Source organism: Hoplias malabaricus, chromosome Y (genome assembly GCF_029633855.1).
Source record: "Hoplias malabaricus isolate fHopMal1 chromosome Y, fHopMal1.hap1, whole genome shotgun sequence".
In the NCBI taxonomy this organism is placed as follows: domain Eukaryota; kingdom Metazoa; phylum Chordata; class Actinopteri; order Characiformes; family Erythrinidae; genus Hoplias; species Hoplias malabaricus.
In genome coordinates this window covers 42,981,126-43,002,084 of record NC_089820.1, presented here as the reverse complement: position 1 = coordinate 43,002,084, position 20,959 = coordinate 42,981,126, and the positions used below count along the sequence as shown (strand labels likewise).

The following is a 20,959-nucleotide window of genomic DNA, read 5'->3' as shown; positions in this document are numbered from 1 at the left end:
GAATAAAAGAATGAATGAATGAATAATTAGCCAAATGCTATTTATTGAGTATCTGAGTTACTAGATGTTTTCTTCAGCTTTAGATAGCGTGATCAATTTCAAACAATATTTATTTCACAACTGCAGCTAAGGAATGTATATAAGGGTGGCGCAAGACTAGGTTAATAAAAGTGGATTGAACTGTACTGAACTGATGTATATGGTTAGTGCATTGTTGAATATTGTCTATTTGCAGCAGTTATAGCCAAACCATTGAGAAACTATTCAGCTAAAAAAAAAACTGGGTTATTAGAATTTGTTAACTGAGGGCAGGCAGGTAGCCACATGCTGGGGGCCCATTGGTTACTGAAATTGCTCAGGACAGGCTGTCTTGAGACGGCATTGTTGTTTTTCATGGATGTCTTAGGTCTGTGAACTCGCTGGGCTACATTCTCTTGTATTCCCAGAGAGAGAGAGAACAATGTTTTATTGCTTGGGAGTGTCCCTGTGAGACCAGACGCTGCATCGCACCACTTCGTCTCAGGACACATCACCACGGCTGGAGAGAGACAGATCGACAAACAAATCCTCAGGTTAGAAAGAAAGACACTGGGAGAGGCACAAGAGGGTGTGTTTTGGTAAGTGTCCCATTCTGGCAAAGCCCTGTTTTACTTATTGTCTGTGTCTCCTTAACGATTATCTGTGTGTGTGTGGGTGTGTGTGTGTGGGTGTGCGTGTCTCTGTGTGTTTACCTATGGATAAACATTTACGCACTTTTCTAGCCTGTGCCAATGCAAACACCTTAGCACTCCTGATGACTGTTAGTCACATAATTGCAGAGAAATACAATCAGATACTTGACACAGGCTTAGTAACTTCACCGGGTGCTGGGGATATCTGCCCACAACTCTGGGTGTGTGTTCACTGCCACAGGTTGCTCACATGTGGAAGACAAATTTTGTTGTATATCATACAATGAAAATAACTGCACATTTGAATTTTTTTATTTAAAATTCATATTTGCAATTTTACTTTATACATTTTCTGTTGATAGAAATATTTTGAGCCATAAGTTTGTATTGTTATTAGAGTTAACAAATTTGGAGGGGGACAATAACTGCTATTTGCTAATAGTTTGCAAAGTGTAGAACAATAACATTACAATTATGTTCATGGGTTTGCAATAAAACTTGTTTTACATTATTAAAATTAATAATTCCAAACCTTAAAACAGTAGCATTATATTATATAGTAAAGTTTGTGTATATTATCCCGCTAACCAATTTTCATTTGAAATTAGTTTGGGTTTTGGGAACATTAGGTACCTGAATATGAATATTCCTAGAAATGTTTAGTTAAGACATCCTTACCCAGTATCCACCCTCAATAAACTCCCTTATGTAAAACATTATAAACTAACTTTGCAGTCATGTAATGCTATAAGAGTGTTCACTTATTGTTACATGGAGAACATTAGTTTATAAACATTATATACTTATAAGGTGGAAGAGTTGCAGAACAATATGTCTTCAGGTAATAATGCAGGGTTAAAGGTGGATTTTGAAGCATGTGGCGCCCTTAAGGCCTGCATGTCCTTACAGTTCCATTCTTCACTTCAAGAACAAGTGAATTTACAAAAACATAAGTAGAATGAATAGGATATTACCCATAAAATCCTGTGTCTGTGAATTGTCGGGACATTACATAGACTTCCTAAATTTATAAAAACTTACCATTTACATCCCCATAAGTACTACTAGCTTAACCCTAACCCAAATTTAAAACACTTCTTCACATTAAAATGTAGTGTTTTACACCAGTTAGTGCCCACAATGAAGTCAAGTCACCCCCCCGATATTTGATATTTCAATTTTTAAATGTGGAAACTGGACAGGGACATGTGACCACTGTGTTGCATCACTTTTCAACCCTTACAACCCTTTGTAAGTTTTTGGGAACAGAGGAGACAAATTGCTGTAGTTTTAAAAGTGAAATGTATAAATATAACTGTATAAATCATTCAGCATTAACAATGTCTTGACAGATGTACAAGTTACCCATGCAGTTTGTAACTTAATGCACTCCCATACAATCATGGATGCTGGCTTTGGAACCCTTCATTTGGATGATCCCTCTATTCTTTAGTGTAAAGAACAGGGCATCCATTTAAAATTTTAGATTTTTTTGGACCACAGGACACTTTTTCACTTTGACTCTGGTCCATGTAATGCCTATCATTTTGAAATTCCTGTTGAATTTCTCAAATTGAAAAAGTTGAAAAAATAAGCTAATAAGTCATTTGAAAAATTTTGCTTGCTCTATAAAACAAATTCATGGTTGCATTTTCTCTCCCTTTTTTTTCTTCTCTCTGTTGAACTGCTCTGACTTTCGGTCCTTCAAATGGCACTGCATTAAAAACTTAGAGCTAACTTAAACTTAAACACTCTAGAGCTCTGAAATGAGAAACTGCAGTCTAGAAACCAATTTGTTCGGTCATCTAAATTTGATTCATACACCATAGATAGATGCTTTTAGGACCAAAATGGAAAAGTTCCACATGGACTCTTACCAGAATTAATTTCAAAATCTGGCCAGAGTTACAGTATTATGGGTATTTAGGGCAGGGGTGAAGAATAAATGTGAAGGCACTGTTTATTCTAAAAAAGATATTTCAGTTTGGAGCAGTTTGTAACTTTTTGGTGGACTAAGAAATATATAAAAAAAAAATCAGAAAAGATTCAAAATATAACCTGTTTTGGAATATGTTGGAGGCACCGAATTTAGAATGAACAAATACTTACAAAGATGATGTGTTTTGTACTATTTTCAATTACACAGAGCTTAAGCAGACCTCTCTCTTTGCTGCTTTATGCTGTTATTAGCATTTCACAAAACAGCACAAACATACAAACTCACTCTCTCTTATATCTGTTTGTGTGTGTGTGTGTGTGTGTGTGTGTGTGTGTGTGTGGCACTATAATCCTGGATCAGTGAGTACAATAGTTTGAGTTAAACTCGTGATGTAAATTGCTCGCTCTGACCACAAAGCCTTTTTTTTTAGCTGCCTGTCACTGACCAGCAACAGGAATCTGACCATTGAACTGCATAGCCCTTTGGCCTCCCGGACCTGCAAGAAGCTAGCCACGGGACATACAATTTCATCTCTACATGTACCAGCTAAACATTAGCTAATATTGAAACAGGTCAGTGAACTGGAGCTGGGCGTAGTCTCTATGGCAGTGTGTCCAGTGCATGACTGGTGTGTGTTTATTGGGTGTGTTTTTTTTTTTCATACTTTTGTGATGCTCAGTGGTCCAATGGAGGAACAAGACAAGCCACAGGAGGCCCTCCGGGGTCTCAATGACAGGCTCAGGAGCTTCCTGAAGCACGTGGGACAGCTTCAGCAGGAAAACCAAGCCCTTCAGGAGAGGATAGTGGAGTTTGGACATAAGGGTGGTCAACAGGAGCAGGAGTGGAGTTTGAAGCAGAGGAGAGTGAGGGAGCTACAAGAACAGGTGAACAGTGACAATTAATTGCTCTCATATACACATATATACAAATAGTCACAGAACAACCAAAACATTGGCATGACCTCTTTGTTCTTGCACTCATTGTGCACTTTAGCAGCTTCACTGAGTTTAGAGATACACTCTCTATTGTTCTACATGTACATATGTTGCTCTTCATACTATGTTAGCCCCCGTTCACTTTGTTCTTTAATGATCAGGATCTCACAAAACATGTATGATTTGGGTGATGTTCAAATCATGCTCAAAACTGCAGTGACACTGACATGGTAGTGTATTAATGTGTGTTGCGCTGGTACAGCTGAGTGGATCAGATACAGCAGTGATTCTGGAGTTTATAAACACTGTGTCCACTCTCTGTGTACTCTGTTAGACACACCTACCTCATTGGTCAACTTTGCAAACTCCAGAAGCACTACTGTGTCTGATCCAATCATTCCAGCATAACAAACAGCCACTGCAGTGCTGAAAATAATTCACCTCCCAAACACTGCAGACTATGTTGTAGTCCTGGCCATTAAAAAACAGGGTGGAAGGTGGCAAACAAACTATGAAACGCAACAGGTGTACAATAGACTGCAATTGTAGAACTGATCAAAAGTAGCTATACAAGTCAATGGAGCTGGTAAAGTGGATAATGAGTGTAGGAACATGGTCAGGATAATGTTTTGGCTGGTTGGTGTGCATGCTCATACATGTAAAAAGGTTTGTGTGGCCCATGTCAAATCTAATGTTTTGTTGTGAAAATATGTATTACACCCTCTATGGAGTGATATGCATAATTACTGCTATTATGTATTGGATTTAACATACAGAAAACCTTGCATTATGAGAAGCAGAAAGTGCCACCAAGACTTCTTCGGTTGAAATGTAATAAATAAAGGGTGGTCCATATATATATATATAACCCTGAACATGCATTTACATAAGTCTGTGTCATCGATTCAATCTTGTGCACACATCCCCTCCCCATTCACACACAATCTTTAACACACACACACACACACACACACACACACACACACAGGGTTTCCATGCATTGTGGAGAATTTAAATTTCATTAATTTCATGAAGACCTCTCCTACGCTTTGCTTTAAATACTACTAGTCAATAACCATAACCATTACCCAAACCAAAACATTATGTATATATGTCTATTATCTTAGATTGGGTAAAGACATATACCTATATATATATGTTTTTACCTAATTTATAGGTAATAGGTATAAGTCTTTACTGGGTCGTTCTCATTCCTGGGACCAAAGTCTGTTAACACACTCACAAACTTTTGTCTTTGTGAGAACTACAATGCAATTCCCACAATGTAAATCATTAAAAGCACAAACATACAGACACACTCCTGCACGTTACACAATGACACCAGCAGCAATCACTTTACACAACATTGAGTGACATTACTTCATGATTATCACAGCCAGCAGCAGAAAGACACTCTTAAAATTTAGAGTGTTATTATGTGTTGTGTGTGTGTGTGTGTGTGTGTATGTATGTGTATGTGTGTGAGACATACCAAAGAAGAACCATTCTTGGCCCTCTAAATGGTATAGGAAGAATATTTTGCAGTCAAACTATGCAGTTTCCTCTAATGTGAATGAATGAAAAAAAATGAAATAAGCTTTTGAGTTAAAGATTTCTCAGAAAAAGGCATTACAATTCCATTTCCAGAAAAGTTGGGATGCTGGGAAAAATGTAAATAAAAACAAAATGCAATGATGTATATTGGATCATTTAAAACCTATATTTAATTGAAAACGGAACAAAAACAATATTTTATATGTTGAACCTAAAAGAATTAATTTATTTTAAATTTTTTATATATCATTTTCAACTTTTGACTTTCAAAATTATTATATAATTTATATTTAATAAATAAATTAAATAATTTATATATAATACATATTATATAATTAAAAAATTATATATACGTTGAACAGAACTGAAAGGAATAAGAACAAACAAACAAATAGACCAAAAAAAACGCAAAAAACAGGTAAATAAAGGTCACAAATACATAATATCAGCAGACATTCAGTGAACAGCTGTGGCCTCGTCAAAAGTTAATTTGTAGAACTGCTCACCTTCTTAATGTGTTTGAGACCATAACTTTGGTTGTGCAGAGGTAGGGGCTTGTACACAGTTCAATACAGTGAATAGCCCTATTCCACCACCGACTAATGAGGAGATGTGTCCAAACTCTTGACCGGTACTGTACATTTTTATAATGTCCCAAACTTTTTGGAAATTGGGTTGTATAAAGCAATGTTTCAATGTTTAATGTAATAATTTCATGTTAAACACCCCTATCTAAAATCCTCTCTCTGATTGTTTCTCTAGAATCAAACCTCTCTCAATCACTTTGTTTACATCTCAACCAAAATATTATGAAGAAAATTCCTATTATAAAAACTGAGGCTTAGATAGCATACAGAAAGGAAAACATCACAACAATGATGGAAAATGGCATGACCTTTGGCTTTATTCCTAATGTTGTATTTCTTGCAAAAAAAAAAATAAAAGCTTTCTATATGTTCCATTATTTAAAACATGCTTGTTTAAGAGCTTATTTTCCTAGGCAAGATGAGGCACGATAAGGCCCTTTCCCAAACACACCCTAGTATTTTCAGTTTGCATGAGATTTACAAACACATAAAATTGTTTTCCAGTCTCCAGAAGTGTCATGTCATTTTTCAGGTTTTCTGTTTTTGTAGAGGGCGTGAAATTCCAGATCTAGCTCTCACACTTTGAATTAGTTTCCTTAATCTTATTTTCTTCCCACAAATCACACCCTTACCATCAGAAAGTGAAAATGCAAGGTACACTGACAGTCAAATGTTTGGACACAGCTGACTGATCATATTTTATATCATTTTGAGGATACAGGAATCCAAAGGCTTATGAGCAACCTTTTAGTCTGCATGTTTACACTTTAATTCCTTACTCTCATCACCAAAAAACTTGCATGTTTGTTTCTAGAGTAGTTTTGTTGCACAAAATTAATAACTAATATGGGCTATTTGGTTCAAATTATATATTTCCATTGATATTATAAGTGAATATAATTAACACACCCAACACAGTGTGCACTCTGCATGTTTTACTATTCAACTAGACATGTTTATAATACAGATGGCAACAGTAGATCATTACATGTGACATGTGTAAATGTTATTGTTGTATGTTCCAAAATCTGGAAACTTCAAAAGTAAGGAGCCCTTGTATGAACAGGCCTGTCTTAGCTTTGTTTTCCATGGGGTCACTGAGGGTCAATCATGTAAACAAGCAAGTAATTATACAAATCCTTTAATAACTGACTCATTATAACATTAACATCTGGGTAAACCATGAGCTGGTGTGGAAATGCTGGGCTCCTAGTTGCAGAAATGTGGAGATTTTCTTTCAGGCCTCATCCAGGGTTATTTAATGGGATTACTGAGATAAGTCAAAATTCTGCAGTAACTTAGCAGGTAAAGACTGTAACATTTGACCCACCTTTTTCCTATTTCTGGCCACTTTATTAGAATCCCTTAACTCATAGATCTACAAAAAGGTGCATCATTGTATTTGTGATCGTGTATGTGTTCTCTATGTGCTGACTTTTCATGTATTTGTATTTTCAGATTAGTGTGTTGCTGATAGAAAATGCTGAGCTATCTCTACGTAAGGCAAACACCAAATCCAGTGTCTCTCACCTTCAGAGGAGGTGTGTTCCTCTGAAAACAGACAAAACACAGAAAATACAACTAAACACAGACAAGAACACTGACAAACAGTCAACGAGAACAGACAAAATATAGAAAATACAACACAAACACAGACAAAAATTACAGACTAAACACTGAAAATACATTCAAAATGCCAATGAAACAGATATAGACATAAGCACAGACACAGCAGACTATAGAAACACCAAACACAAACAAACAAAACATCAAACTCATGATTAAACAGAAATTAATGAGTACCTTCTAGTGGAAGGTGTGGATGCAGCTGGAACACAGAGTGACAAAAAATGTGTGTGTGTGTGTGTGTGTGTGTTAGCATGTGAACAGAATGTTTGGAATGTGTGTGGTATCAACCTGTGTGTGTGTGTATGTAATTTTGTCACATGTAAACGGTGTGTACGTAACCATGTGTGGAATTTTTTTGGTGTGTGTGCAGGTGTGCAGGACATTTTGCATATTAATTAGAGGTTTTGCTGCAGTAACAGCTTGTATTCTTGTTGGAGCATTTCTGTGAGGCTCCAAAGACATTGAGCCATGAGTGTGTTTATGTGGTCAAGTACTGAGCACTCCAAATCCTTCCAAAGATGACTAGAAATCTATAATTTCCTATAATGTTAATGCAGTTCCACTGCTCCTGTCAATGCCAGGTGGCTTTATAACTCTCTACATTACACTTGGCACTGAGTGTGGTGACCATAAACTCAGACTATAGACTCCAGAAAAGCATTTAATACTTTCCTATAGAGATTATTAAACTGTGTATACACAACTTTGTCACATATATGTCAGAAGAGTAAAACTTAAATTAGTCAAATTAACTCATTACAATGGGGGTATACAAACATTAGTAAAGACATTAAGGAGTGGTTTCCCTAATAGGGATTAAGCTTAGTCTGGGACTATATCCTACTTCAATGGAAAATCACAACTCAAAATGCTGTGTAGTCCAGGACTAGACTAAATCCCTGTCTAGGACACCACCACATAAGGCATACGTATGCCTTGACCTTGTCCTGACTTTGTATACATCTGTACATGTGTGTGCAATTCTAGGTGTGAAATAGAGGAGAAAATGCGTCTTTGTTTGGAGCAGAGAGTCTCTGAGCTAAAGAACAAAAAAATGGACATGGACCTCGCCAACACCCTGCTGGAGAAACAACTACACACACTCAGAGAAGAACTGCTGCTAATGGAGGATGAGCAAGAGGTAGAGTGAGAGAGAGAAAGAGAGAGAGAGAAACAGTGACTGTGAAATATATAATTTTCCTCATTCCATTCACTCACCAATCTGTCAGTGCTAACTGTATTCGTGAGAAACCTAAAGTGTTTTCTTTCTCTTTACTTTGTGGTTTTCTTCAGAAGTGTGTGTGTAAATAGAAATACATTTTTATGTTCTAATTAAAATGAAAACAGAACCAGGTGCAATGTAATTGAGGAACATAGCAAAGTGGAAACTAGGGCTGCCAGAAGATCCAATAAACAAAAGGCCATTAATTAGAAGATCACTAAATGGAGCATCATATACATCAATCAGCCATGACGTTATGACCACCTCATTGTTTCTGCACTCATTGCCCATTTTCTCAGCTCCACTGACCATAGAGGAGCACTTTGTAGTTCTAAAGTTACAGTGTCTCTCTGTCCTCGTCCATACAGATCCTGGATCACAGTGTAGTTTCTCAATTTTCCTTTACAAATTGTTTGCTGCTCACTGATTTATCTACAGCTCTCTGCTCAATGATATTGTTTCTAATTTGTGCTTGTAGCAGATTTAGGCTCAAGTGGATGTCAGCAAATTCTATCATCTAAATCCTCAAAGGAGCTTTATGCTGACTAACTGCCAGACTGAGCACACACACACACACACACACACACAATCCCACTTGTGCTACTAGTGTGTATTACAGAATAGGTCTGGAAAAACAATGTATTTCTTTTATTAATGTGCAGTTTACATTGCTCATCAGAGAATGTGTACAGGAAATGTAATTTCAAACAGTGCAGTGAATTGTCAGTATTGTTTTTGCAAGGATACACCTCATGTACATTACTTATTGCGGTGCACAGTGGGCTACTTACAGTGCACTGAATACTCCCTCTTATGTTTGCAGACACCACAACAAAATGGCTGAACCCTAAAATAGTGCACTATAAAGTGAACAGGGTACAGTTTTGGACACAGCTAAGGTGACTTTAATGTAGGTCATGGATTCTGCTTTAAAACTTAACTGTGGGGCATGTAATTGTTTGCTCTAGTTTCTGGATGCAGCTAAGAAACAAATTACCCAGCAGGCTCTCCCATGTGATGTAATAAGCGATATGGTTACTCTGTGAATAAGATTCAGACCCCTCTCCTCATCTCTTTGGATTTTTATTGGTTCCCACCTCTATCTCGGTTTCTCTATCTCTCTTTCTCTCTCACCCACTCTCTCTCTCCCCCTCTGTATCTCTCCCTTTCCCTCTACATTTCGGTCACTCTTTCTCTATACCCCCCCCCCCCCCTCTCTCTCTCTCTCTCTCAGAGGGAGCTGTTTCTGCAGCAGCAGCAGGCTGATGCTTTGTTAGTGCAGAGAGCCAAGGAAGAAGAGGTAGAGGAGGATGGCAGAGGAATGGAGTTCCGGAGTCCTCATCCCGGCCCAAAGCCAGCTCTACCATCCCAAACCAGGACACATACCATCATCCACAACAGAGAGAAAACCCAGGTATGGAGTAATCTCTCTCTCAATCTCTCACTCTCTCTCTCTCTCTCTCTCTCTCTCTCTCTCGAAAAGGGTGGCTGCTGCCCAAAGCACTGCAGATAACTGTGTTTTTTTTTTGTTTGTTTGTTTTGTTTTGCATGGTCAGGACAAGGAATTTGTAAATTTCATAAACTAAAAGAAGAAAAATACCTCTTCTTACAAATGGGACATATTGCCTTAAATATTGGTACTTTAAATAATACATATTAAGATTACTATTAATATATATATATATATATATACAGAGAGAGAGAAAGGGAGTTTTCATGTACATATACATACACATACATATTATATAAATTATAAATCAAGCCATCATACTAATCCATTGATTAACATGCTGAGCTGACAGAATTAGCTGTGTTCATCCAAGTATATTGATTTCCATTGATGGTGCAAAAGGAAAAGAAGCAGTTGTTCACTACATATCTTGGAGGGTACGTGCTACTTCCAACCTCCAGGCTTGGTAGCCTCATGTGACTGGGGAGATCTTAGATCATCTTATCAGCAAACATCTCTTTACACAACTGTTTATAAACATCATGTTCATAGCATGCTTATGTCAATTGTCATTTAGCAGAGGTAAATAAAGTTTCATTATACTCTATATGTAAAAAAACTTGAAGGACATATGAGTGTATATAGATACTAGACATATATGTAGAAAGTGTAAGACTCCACATCCTGGCAAGTGTTGTGTGTGCATATGTATGTGTGTGAGTGTGTATGTAAGTATTATTGCTTTGATTACAGTGCTTGTTGTTAAGCCAAACCCTCAGTCGATAAGAACTTACTGATGCTTGTGTTACAATGATTGTCCTTCTCTGTCTCTTACACACACACACACACACACACACACACACACACACACACACACACACACATACCCCTAAGGCTGATTTATTGTCTGCTACTGGAAACTGGCAGCAGGCCTCTATCACCCGGACATCCAACAGCAGTCAGCAGCAAGCTCGTATCAACAAGAGAACACTGTTCCTCCTTAAAGAGATCATACTCTATTTTTATTTCCAAAAAAAAAAAAATGTTTCTGGTCACCTGCTTAGCCAAAATTTTTTCTTAAATGGAGGATATCAATACAGTTCTGTGAATACTTTACACTAGATGTTGGAACATTGCTCTGAGTTCTGCATCACAAATCATGCCAAAAGTGTTAGAAAGTGCTCCATCATTATGAACTGCTCCACAGCCCCTGTTCTGCTTACCCCTCAAGCTGACACCTATAACTTGACATGTTTAACTCATGTGTATGCTCATGTGTAGCTGCTTCAGAGCATCCCGTTTCATGTTTTTCTCTCTCTTAATAGATTATGTAAACCATGTTTAACCAATTTAATGTCTGTGTCCACAATGGGGACACCTTAGAATAGCTGAATTCACTTAATTGTGTCTCCAAAATTGCATGTGCTTATGTGTATACAGGTGAGCCAAGGTGACAAGGCCTTGCAGGAGGCAAGGGCAGAGCTTACAGAAGTCCGAAAGCGTTGGCACACTTTCCAGGTGGAAATTGAGTCTCTACAAGCCTTGGTATGTACACACTTATACACACACAATGCACAGTAACTTACAGTTTCCAATATAAAAGTCAACACAAGCGTTGATAATATTCTTTAATCCATGTTTTTAGATAAAAGTATGTAACGCTGTGCCAGAAACCATCCATCCATCCATTATCTGTAACCACTTATCCAATTTAGGGTCGCGGGGGGTCCAGAGCCTACCTGGAATCATCGGGCGCAAGGCGGGAATACACCCTGGAGGGGACGCCAGTCCTTCACAGGGCAACACAGACACACACACATTCACTCACACCTACGGACACTTTCGAGTCGCCAATCCACCTGCAACGTGTGTTTTTGGACTGTGGGAAGAAACCGGAGCACCCGGAGGAAACCCACTCGGACACGGGGAAAACACACCAACTCCTCACAGACAGTCACCCGGAGCTGGAATCGAACCCACAACCTCCAGGCCCCTGGAGCTGTGTGACTGCGACGTGCCAGAAACCATTTAATGAATCTTTAAGGGACCAAGAAACAAACTTAAGATACCAAACATGGATTGGCAGAGTGACAACCTTTGGGGTAAAATTGAATACTGCATAAATGTTGCTGCAGTAACATCTCTGATGTCCAAGGGAAACAAAGACTAGTCCTATTCTGACCCGATATAAGAGATGCTACCACAGGAAGATGTCAGACAAACAGTCTATCTATCCTTGCTGTGTATAAGGCTATGTAGCAACAGACCATTCGTAGTGCCCATAGTGACCCATTTCCACAACTGAAAGTGTCTACAATGGGCATGCAAGTATTACAGCTTCACCATGGATCAATAGAAGATAGTGGCCTGGTCTGAAGAATCACATTTTCCTTTAAATGTGAGCAACAATATGCGCCGCTTACCTATGAAAGAGAACGGTCTAAGGAACTTGACAAAGTTTTTAATGCCTTGACCTAACCTCCACATTCATCAGTCTCAGTCCAACTAAATGTCTCTGGGATGAGTATGAGTATGATTTACGGCCCCACTATGCAGCTTAAAAGACTTAATGGACATGTTGCTGATGTCTTGGTTCCAGATGCCACAGATAACCTTCAGAAGCCTTCTGAAGTGCATGCCTCATAGAGGTACAGCTGTTTTAGTGACACAAGAGACACCTACATATTAACTATAAAGCAGGTTGTTTTAATGTTATGGTTGATCAATGTCAGAGCACTATATGCCCAAGAGAGTTACTGGGGAGGTTGTTGCCCTTTGCTGCAGTAACTGGTACTGCCCTTCAGGGAACATGTTGGAACATCCTGCATCAGGATGCATGTTAATGCCAGGTGTAAACAGGGCCTTAGAGTGGGTATGTATTGATGTTGGATGATTAGTTCTACCACAAATATCTTGTAAAATGCTCCATAACTCCAGGGAACAAAGCACTACTGCTTCATATCACAATTCTATGGAAGTTTATAGGCTTCTAACTGTTACTTGACAGTGGGCAGTCCAGCCTGAATGTATTTCTCTGTACAGGAGCGAAGTCTACAAAGCTGTTTGAAACACACACAGCAGCACTACTCTCAGCAGCTGCAGGACTTGTCCAGTTCGGTCCAAGGACTCGAGACAGAACTTGAGGACATACGGGATGGACTTGCTGCACAGAGACAACAACACAGTCAGCTGCTAAACACCAAAATGAAACTGGAGAGAGAGATTGCCACCTACAGGAGGCTACTGGAATTTGAGGAGGGCAGGTGAGGGCTTTGATTTCTCATTACAAAAGAAAATGTTATTTCTAATAAAGGGGAAAGTAAGTGGAAGTAGGAATAAATTGCTTTCGAATACACCGACCAGTATATTGAAGTACAGTGTTCTCTCTCTCTCTCTCTCTCTCTCTCTCTCTCTCTCTCTCTCTCTCTCTCTCTCTCTCTCTCTCTCTCTCTCTCTCTTTCTGCAGGTTCCTGAGTAAGGATGGGCAGACAGTGAAGCTGAAGCCCTGGAGAGGTTCTGTGTGTGTGTTGGAGCAGAACGGAGTGTGCAACGGTTCTTTTGAAGATGGCACAATCACTGAGACATCAAACAAACATGGAGCAACACTACAGCGGCAGGGCAGCCGTGTCATCCTCACAGGTCTTCACAAACAAATACACACATAATTTATGGTGTAACGGTTGTATCTGGATATCACCCAGATGTTAATGTATCAAAACTAGGTAAAACAATTGATGTGTTCTCCTCCAAGGGTGCTCAGCTTTCAAATGTTGTTTCAGATTTAAGCAATGACTTCATATTTCTTAAAGGGAAACTCGTTTGCATTGTCTTCATTTTCCCATTCAAATATAACTGTCAATATTGATAAAAGTAATAATAATAATAATAATAATAATAATATTAATAATAATAATTATAAAATCTAAAAAACAGAAAATGAAAAAAAAACAGCTAGATGTAAAGAATGACTGGGTATCTCTCTATGTATTGTCTGTATAATTTTTCTCAGAGCCTGTAGGCAGCAGAGATGGAGAGATTTGCACAGTGAAGACACAGGAGATTGTGGACGGAAATGTGCTTCAAGAAAGTGCAGAGGGACATGGGCGAGTGGAGTAAGTAAATACAAAATTTATCATTTCGTTATTGTTATTTATTTTGATTGCTGTTGATATATAAAACTGTCTGTGTCCTCTCTGTGTGCGTCTATTAGGCGCCGAAGCATGGTGGCTCCTCCACCTCTTTGGTTGAGCATCGCCCCTAATTGGTCTATAGACTCGATATGTAATATGTTAAAAACCCTCAAATGTCCTGAAAAATAATACATTATCCATAACCACACAGCTGTATCTCCACTGCCCCAGGACATGTATTTTACAGTATACTGCATTTATTCCCACCATTTAGTCTTGATTACCTCAGGATAACTGAAAAATATTTTAGCAATATTTTCAATTAACTGTTCTTTCTTTCTTTCTTTCTTTCTTTCTTTCTTTCTTTCTCTCTCTCTCTCTCTCTCTCTCTCTCTCTCTCTCTGTGTGTGTGGGTGTGTATTACAGAACAGAGAAGATCGATAAAGTGATTAAACAGTGGGAAGGCTCATTTTTTAAAGGGAACCCAAAGCTAAGGAAGAAGTCTGTGTCTCTACGCTTTGACTTGCACATGGCGGTTGCAGATGAAGGCTGTGGGCAAATTAAACAGGACACTCTGCCAGATGTGGAGGTTCGCCTAGTCATGAAACGGTCTCGCAGCATCCCTACTATCACTCAGTGACCTGACAGCAAAGGATTGCAGTCGTCATGATGACAACGCCACATTTAACCTTCATTAGAGGACTTCCTGGAGAATGGGACATGATATCACTGTGGTTACATCATGGACTTCCGTGAATCAGAAATATATATATATATATATATATATATATATATATATATATATATATATATATATATATTTGCACTTTGTGAACACTCATGCTACTTATCATTGCTCCAAAATGCTAGCCAACAACATTGCCAAACCCCACCTCCAAATGGAAGGTTCTATGTTAATTAAGTAATTGAGAAATCTATAATAAAAGATATAATACAAAACTTGCCCATATAACATAAGCTCTGAAATCTTATCTGTTTAGTCACCATATCCATAATATAAAATTTAGGACAATATCTATTACAGAACAACAGCTCTTTCACTAGCACTTCTCCAGATAAGAAAAATATTTTAGAAAAGTGTCTTAACTCCATAATTTCCTAAACACTATCCAAATCCCATCAGTTATTCTAGATTTAATTGAATTTCATTATTTAATTCTTTATTACCATTATGTCTTTTTTGTCACCAAACAGATGTTTTTTCAGTAAACAACACCAAAAAAAATGTTTTGGAAAAAAATGATGGAAAAAAAAGAAGTTTGGACAGTTTCCATTACAATTTTTATTTCTGTTACAAATAAAGTTGTGATGACCTCATTAGGCAGCAGAGGGAGAAAATAATCAGTTCATATGTCTTACCTTTTTTCATATATAATTACTAATCTAATTTAATTACTTTTCTGTTAATGTTGTGTTCAAGTTTCAATTATGAGCTTCACAGCAGTCACAGTGCAGATTTTTCTTCTGTCACATGAATATGAATTAAAGATAAGAAGCTTCTGTAATACGGCTGCAGAAAATTATTTGCAAACCATATCATTCTTGATGAGAATTTCCAGCTGAGAGAATTATACAAGGGGGTTTGGCAAAGTTGTCACATTAGTTGCAAGGTTAATGAAAATGTCAGTTTGTTTAAAATTAAAATAAATATCCACTGCAAATGTAGGCTAGATATGAGCTTTGGACTCCAGTTTTCCTTATCAAAATTGGAAAATAAAAGTGCATCTACTGCTTGGAGAAATAAGAAGAGAAATCAAATTTTACACCCCAGTGAGCTTCACTGTGTCAACAATATAAAAAAAAAAATTGCAAACACAGCCAGATCTTGAGATTTCTACTATCACTTTTGTTTAGTCATTGGATGCCTTTAGGTTTACTGAACAGAAAATGCGTTGATTACCTTAGATACCAGGACAGCTTATATCAAAAGCTACAGAGACTAGACTCGTATAAGTAGCAGTTTGAACCGTCAATTATGTGATTGTCCAAGGTTAAAGTCATGTCATGTTTTATGTATCACACATATAGGTTTCTTACAAATACCAACACTGTCATTGGACAGCGACAAGATATATAAACAATATATATATATATATATATATATATATATATATATATATATATATATATATATATATATATATATATATATAGCTCTGTCCCATGAAAAACATGTATCATGTATGAAATCATTATAAAAAGATTCAGTTATATATATATATATATATATATATATATATATATGTGCATCTCAAAAAATATCATAAAAATGTTTATTTTAGTATTTCAAATCAAAAAGTGAAACTCATATAGATGTTTATTTCTTTTAGTGTTGATGATTATGGCTTACAGCCAATGAAAACCCAACCCGAAAGTCAATCAGAAAATTAGAATAATTAACACAAAACACCAGCATTGTTTTCCTAAGCCTTTAAAATGGTCCCTTAGTCTGGTTCAGTAGGCTACACAATCATGGGGAAGACCGATGACTTGACAGATGTCCAGAAAGCAGTCATTGACACCCTCCTGCTGTAGTCAAGCAAATTAATGGAAAGTTGAAAGAAGGAAAACGTGTGGTAGAAAAACATGAAATGGCAACAGGGATAGGCCTTGAAAGGACTGTCAAGAAAAGGCCATTCAAAAATTTGTGGGAGATTCACAAGGAACAGACTGCTGCTGGAGTCAATGCTTCAAGAGCCACCACACACAGGTGTATCCAGGACATAGGCTACAACTGTTCCATTCCTTGTGTCAAGCCACTCATGACCCAGAGACAACACCAGAAGTGTCTTACCTGTGCCCAGGAGAAAAAGGACTGGACAGTTGCTTAGTGATCCAAAGTCTTGTTTTCGGATGAAAGTAAATTTTGGTCCCAGAGTCTGGAGGAAGAGCCATGTCATCTGCTAGTGTTGGTCCGCTGTGTTTTATCAAGTTCAAAGTCAGCGCAGCCACCTACCAGGGCATTTTAGAGCACTTCATGCTTCTCTCTACTGACAAGCTTTATGGAGATGTGAATTTAATTTTCCAGCAGGTCATTGTACCTCTCCACACTCCCAAAAGTACCAATACCTGGTTTAATAACCACAGTATCAGTGTGCTTAACTGGCCAGCAAACTCACCTGAACTAGGTGTCAAGAGGAAGATGCGAGAGGCACCCCACTCAACAATGCAGATGAGCTGAAGGCTGCTATCAAAGCAACCTGGGCTTCCAAAACACCTCAGTAGTGCCAAAGGCTGATCGCCTCCATGCCACGCATGCCATGCCTTCATGCAGAAGGAGCCCCGACCAAGTTTTGAGTACATACACTGTACATGCTTTTCAGCAGGCCAACAATTCTGTATTGTTCTGAGATAATGGCTTTTGGGTTTTCATTGGCTGTTAGCCACAATTATCAGCATTAAAAGAAATAAACGCTTGAAATAGATCACTCTGTTTGTAATATATCTATTTAATATTAGTTTTCACTTTTTGAAATCAATTTTTGATGATATTCTAATTTATTTAGAATTGTCCAGAACCCATGGTTTGCCAGAAATAACCTTGTGTCTAAATTGAAATACTACAAACTCTCTTGCTAAAAAATCAAGCATGGTTTTATCTTAATTGTAAGCAAATCTGATAAATATCACTTTAGACTATTACTTTGTCCTTAAACCTAAGTGACAAACGATGGTTAGTAAATATTTTAACAAACTAGTCAAATTAGCAATATTGTCCATTTGTTTTTGATGGATATTAAAACGCCCTAGTGTAAACAGCCTTAAACCAACTGCAAAACTGTGTTCTCCAAACCTTTGTAGATATCTTAAACTTAAAGTATATTTTCAATATGCTGCAGCAATATAATGATGTTATTTCAGGTTATCCAGCTAGATACTATAAAGGGCAGGTTTACTGAAAAGGCATTGGGTGTGAATATTTAAGGTTTTTATGGTTTTGCTTTTAGTTGTTTAATTTTCTAGACACAACTTCTGATTATCTGCTAACCAGTTGTTATTCCCAGTCTCTATGATTGATCAAACAGCTAATATGCTTTGTAATGTCCATGTGAAGCAAAACCTTTTATTATTATTTTTTAACTGTAAAACCGAGGGACAAATGTACCTCAGAGTATCACATGCTATAATCCTCTATGCTAGTTTGAAATGCACTTTGAAAGACTTAACAGCTCTACTTGCTGTGTGATGAGCTCTGTGTTTTGGCAAAATATGCATTGTTGCTTTTTTTCAAATAGATGCCAATTTAATGACAATTTTATTCTAATATATTCATAATTTGTGCAATTATAAGATTTTTGGCCTCTGAACTGTATGGCAGGTGCTGAAGTAAAGCTGATATTAAATAAAATCATCTCAAACTATTCTAAAATGTGGAATAAAATCTCATTTTCATCTACATTTTTTAAACAAGTTATTACATATGAAATAATATTGAAAGAACATGTGTAAAAGCATTAGAATTTATTATAATGATTAGCATTGCAATTAATAAATAATTAGCAATAAATCAAATCAAGGGTGACGCGGTGGCGCAGCAGGTAGTGTCGCAGTCACACAGCTCCAGGGACCTGGAGGTTGTGGGTTCGATTCCTGGTCCAGGTGACTGTCTGTGAGGAGTTGGTGTGTTCTCCTCATGTCCGCGTGGGTTTCCTCCGGGTGCTCCGGTTTCCTCCCACAGTCCAAAAACACACGTTGGTAGGTGGATTGGCGAGTCCATAGGTGTGTGTGACTGTGTGTGTTGCCCTGTGAATGACTGGCGCCCCCTCCAGGGTGTATTCCCGCCTTGCGCCCAATGATTCAGAAGGCTCTGGACCCACCACGACCCTGAATTGGATAAGTGGTTACAGATAATGAATGAATGAATGAAATCAAATCAATTCTAAAGTTCAGTTTAAAGCTAAATTATGGGTTATAGAGGCATAGGCCATTGGGTCTTCTCCCTATCCAATATGTAGACAGTACATACTTGTTACGTGGGAATTTTCAGCTGAAACTTCTTATCAGGTTCTTTGGAGCTCTTATCACCACTACCAATGTTAGCATACCTAAGTGAGAGTTCTCAGTTATTTGCACAGGTTAAAGGAACATTTGTCAGGCTATGCCACCACTGCTCCACCACCATCATACTCAGCACTGTCACTCCACAGGGCTATGTATTGAGCATCGTTCCGTACTTTCCACCCATCCCACCCACACCATCATAAAATTCGCAAATGACATGACTCTTGAATTTCCCTCTGGGGTCAATAAAGTATGTATGTATGTATGTATGTATGTATATATCTATCTGGACTTATTTCAAGAAGAGATGAGGCCATCATGATGTGCTCAGACAACATTTTTGCCCTGAATACCTCAAAAACCAAAAGAATATAGACTTCAGAAAAAAAACAAATAAAACAAGCACAAACCACCTATATATCAACAGTCCATGATTTCAGGGTCCTAGATACATACATTGGTAAAGACCTTTCCAGGACCGCCTCATTAATTAAAAAAAGGCACAGCAGCAATTCCAATTACTGAGGATCCTCAAGAAAAAAAATCTGCAATAAAAGATCATGGTGTTTTACTACTGCAGCTTCATTGCAAGTATTGCACCTACAGGTGGTGAATCAGACCGGTTTAACGGTGGATAGGGGAGCCCTTCAGATAGTCATTGGTACAGCCCAGAAGGTCATCGGCTGCTCAGTGCCCTCCCAGGAAGACATATTAATCTCGCGCTGCATCAGTAGGGAAACCACACTGATAATGATACACACACACACTGCCTGCACTGACACGGACACTGAGTTTACAGGAACTGATTATCTGTACCACACCTCAATACGTTTATTACTGTTTACACTTACTGGCACCCACTTCATGGGCAATATTTTATATGTTCATGTGCATTATCACAGCTGTCACCTTCATTTAATAATTTTTTTAATATATATAATTAAGTATTATACAGACTTTTTATCTGCTACTTGCACTTTATATAGCTTCTTTACCTAATAAATATCTTGTCTAATGCACCGTTAGCATTGCTATCCCATTTCTTTTTACTCTATGCAATGACATTGAAGCAACCTATCAATCTACAGATTCTCAACAAGAAAATGGCCCAGTTTTGTCCCCAAACCTGAAGTAAAATTTACAGCTTAATAAATAATGGTTACTTTTAATTCATTTTTATTCCATTTTAATAAATAAATGTCAATTTAAACATCTAGTTCACTTTGTAATCAATATTTGTGCTTATAAGAAATCAACTTATTATATGAAAGCCACAATGTCCCACAACGTTCGCTATTTTACCTAATAAAGTTTTAAAGAAACACAATTTAGGATAATGTTGTAACAATGTTATTGCTAAATGAGAATAAAGAGTATTTTATCCTACATTCAAGAAAAACATTCAAAACAACCTGTAGCTCTGAAAAGGTTTTAGGGCCTAATACAATTATCACCAAATAATATAAGATGTTTTTAGAGAATGTGATCCTACTTTTAAAATGAACATTCTGGGAATACAATAACAACAACAAAATTCATGTTAAAATATTAATGGAACATTGCAGTCAAAACAATATTCTCAGAAAAGTTCTTACACACACACACACACACACAAATCTAGGGATATTTGCCCAGGGAATATTGCCCAAACTGTTTGCCACTGTATGTCCCATGCACATGTTTAGAAATTATTAAATGGATTAAATGGTACTCCTTTTAATAATCCTAAGGTTATTTTGGATAGAATATAAAAATATATGTACTGATACCTGTTTTAAAAGCTTTTGTGAAGGTGCTATTTATCCTCCTGAACTGCAGAT

General features: G+C 37.5%; 1 protein-coding gene across 1 annotated transcript; it reads left to right on the top strand.

Moving 5' to 3' along the window:
* Window positions 1-360: 360 nt before the first annotated feature.
* Window positions 361-14,831, top strand: LOC136678958 (keratin-like protein KRT222). The gene is made up of 11 exons (XM_066657166.1): window positions 361-617; window positions 3,041-3,182; window positions 3,290-3,494; window positions 7,145-7,227; window positions 8,303-8,456; window positions 9,772-9,951; window positions 11,428-11,532; window positions 13,030-13,250; window positions 13,454-13,626; window positions 13,997-14,099; window positions 14,544-14,831. Exons 3-11 carry the CDS (start codon window positions 3,297-3,299, stop codon window positions 14,755-14,757), a joined length of 1,431 nt encoding a protein of 476 aa, XP_066513263.1. The 5' UTR covers window positions 361-617; window positions 3,041-3,182; window positions 3,290-3,296; the 3' UTR covers window positions 14,758-14,831.
* Window positions 14,832-20,959: the final 6,128 nt, after the last annotated feature.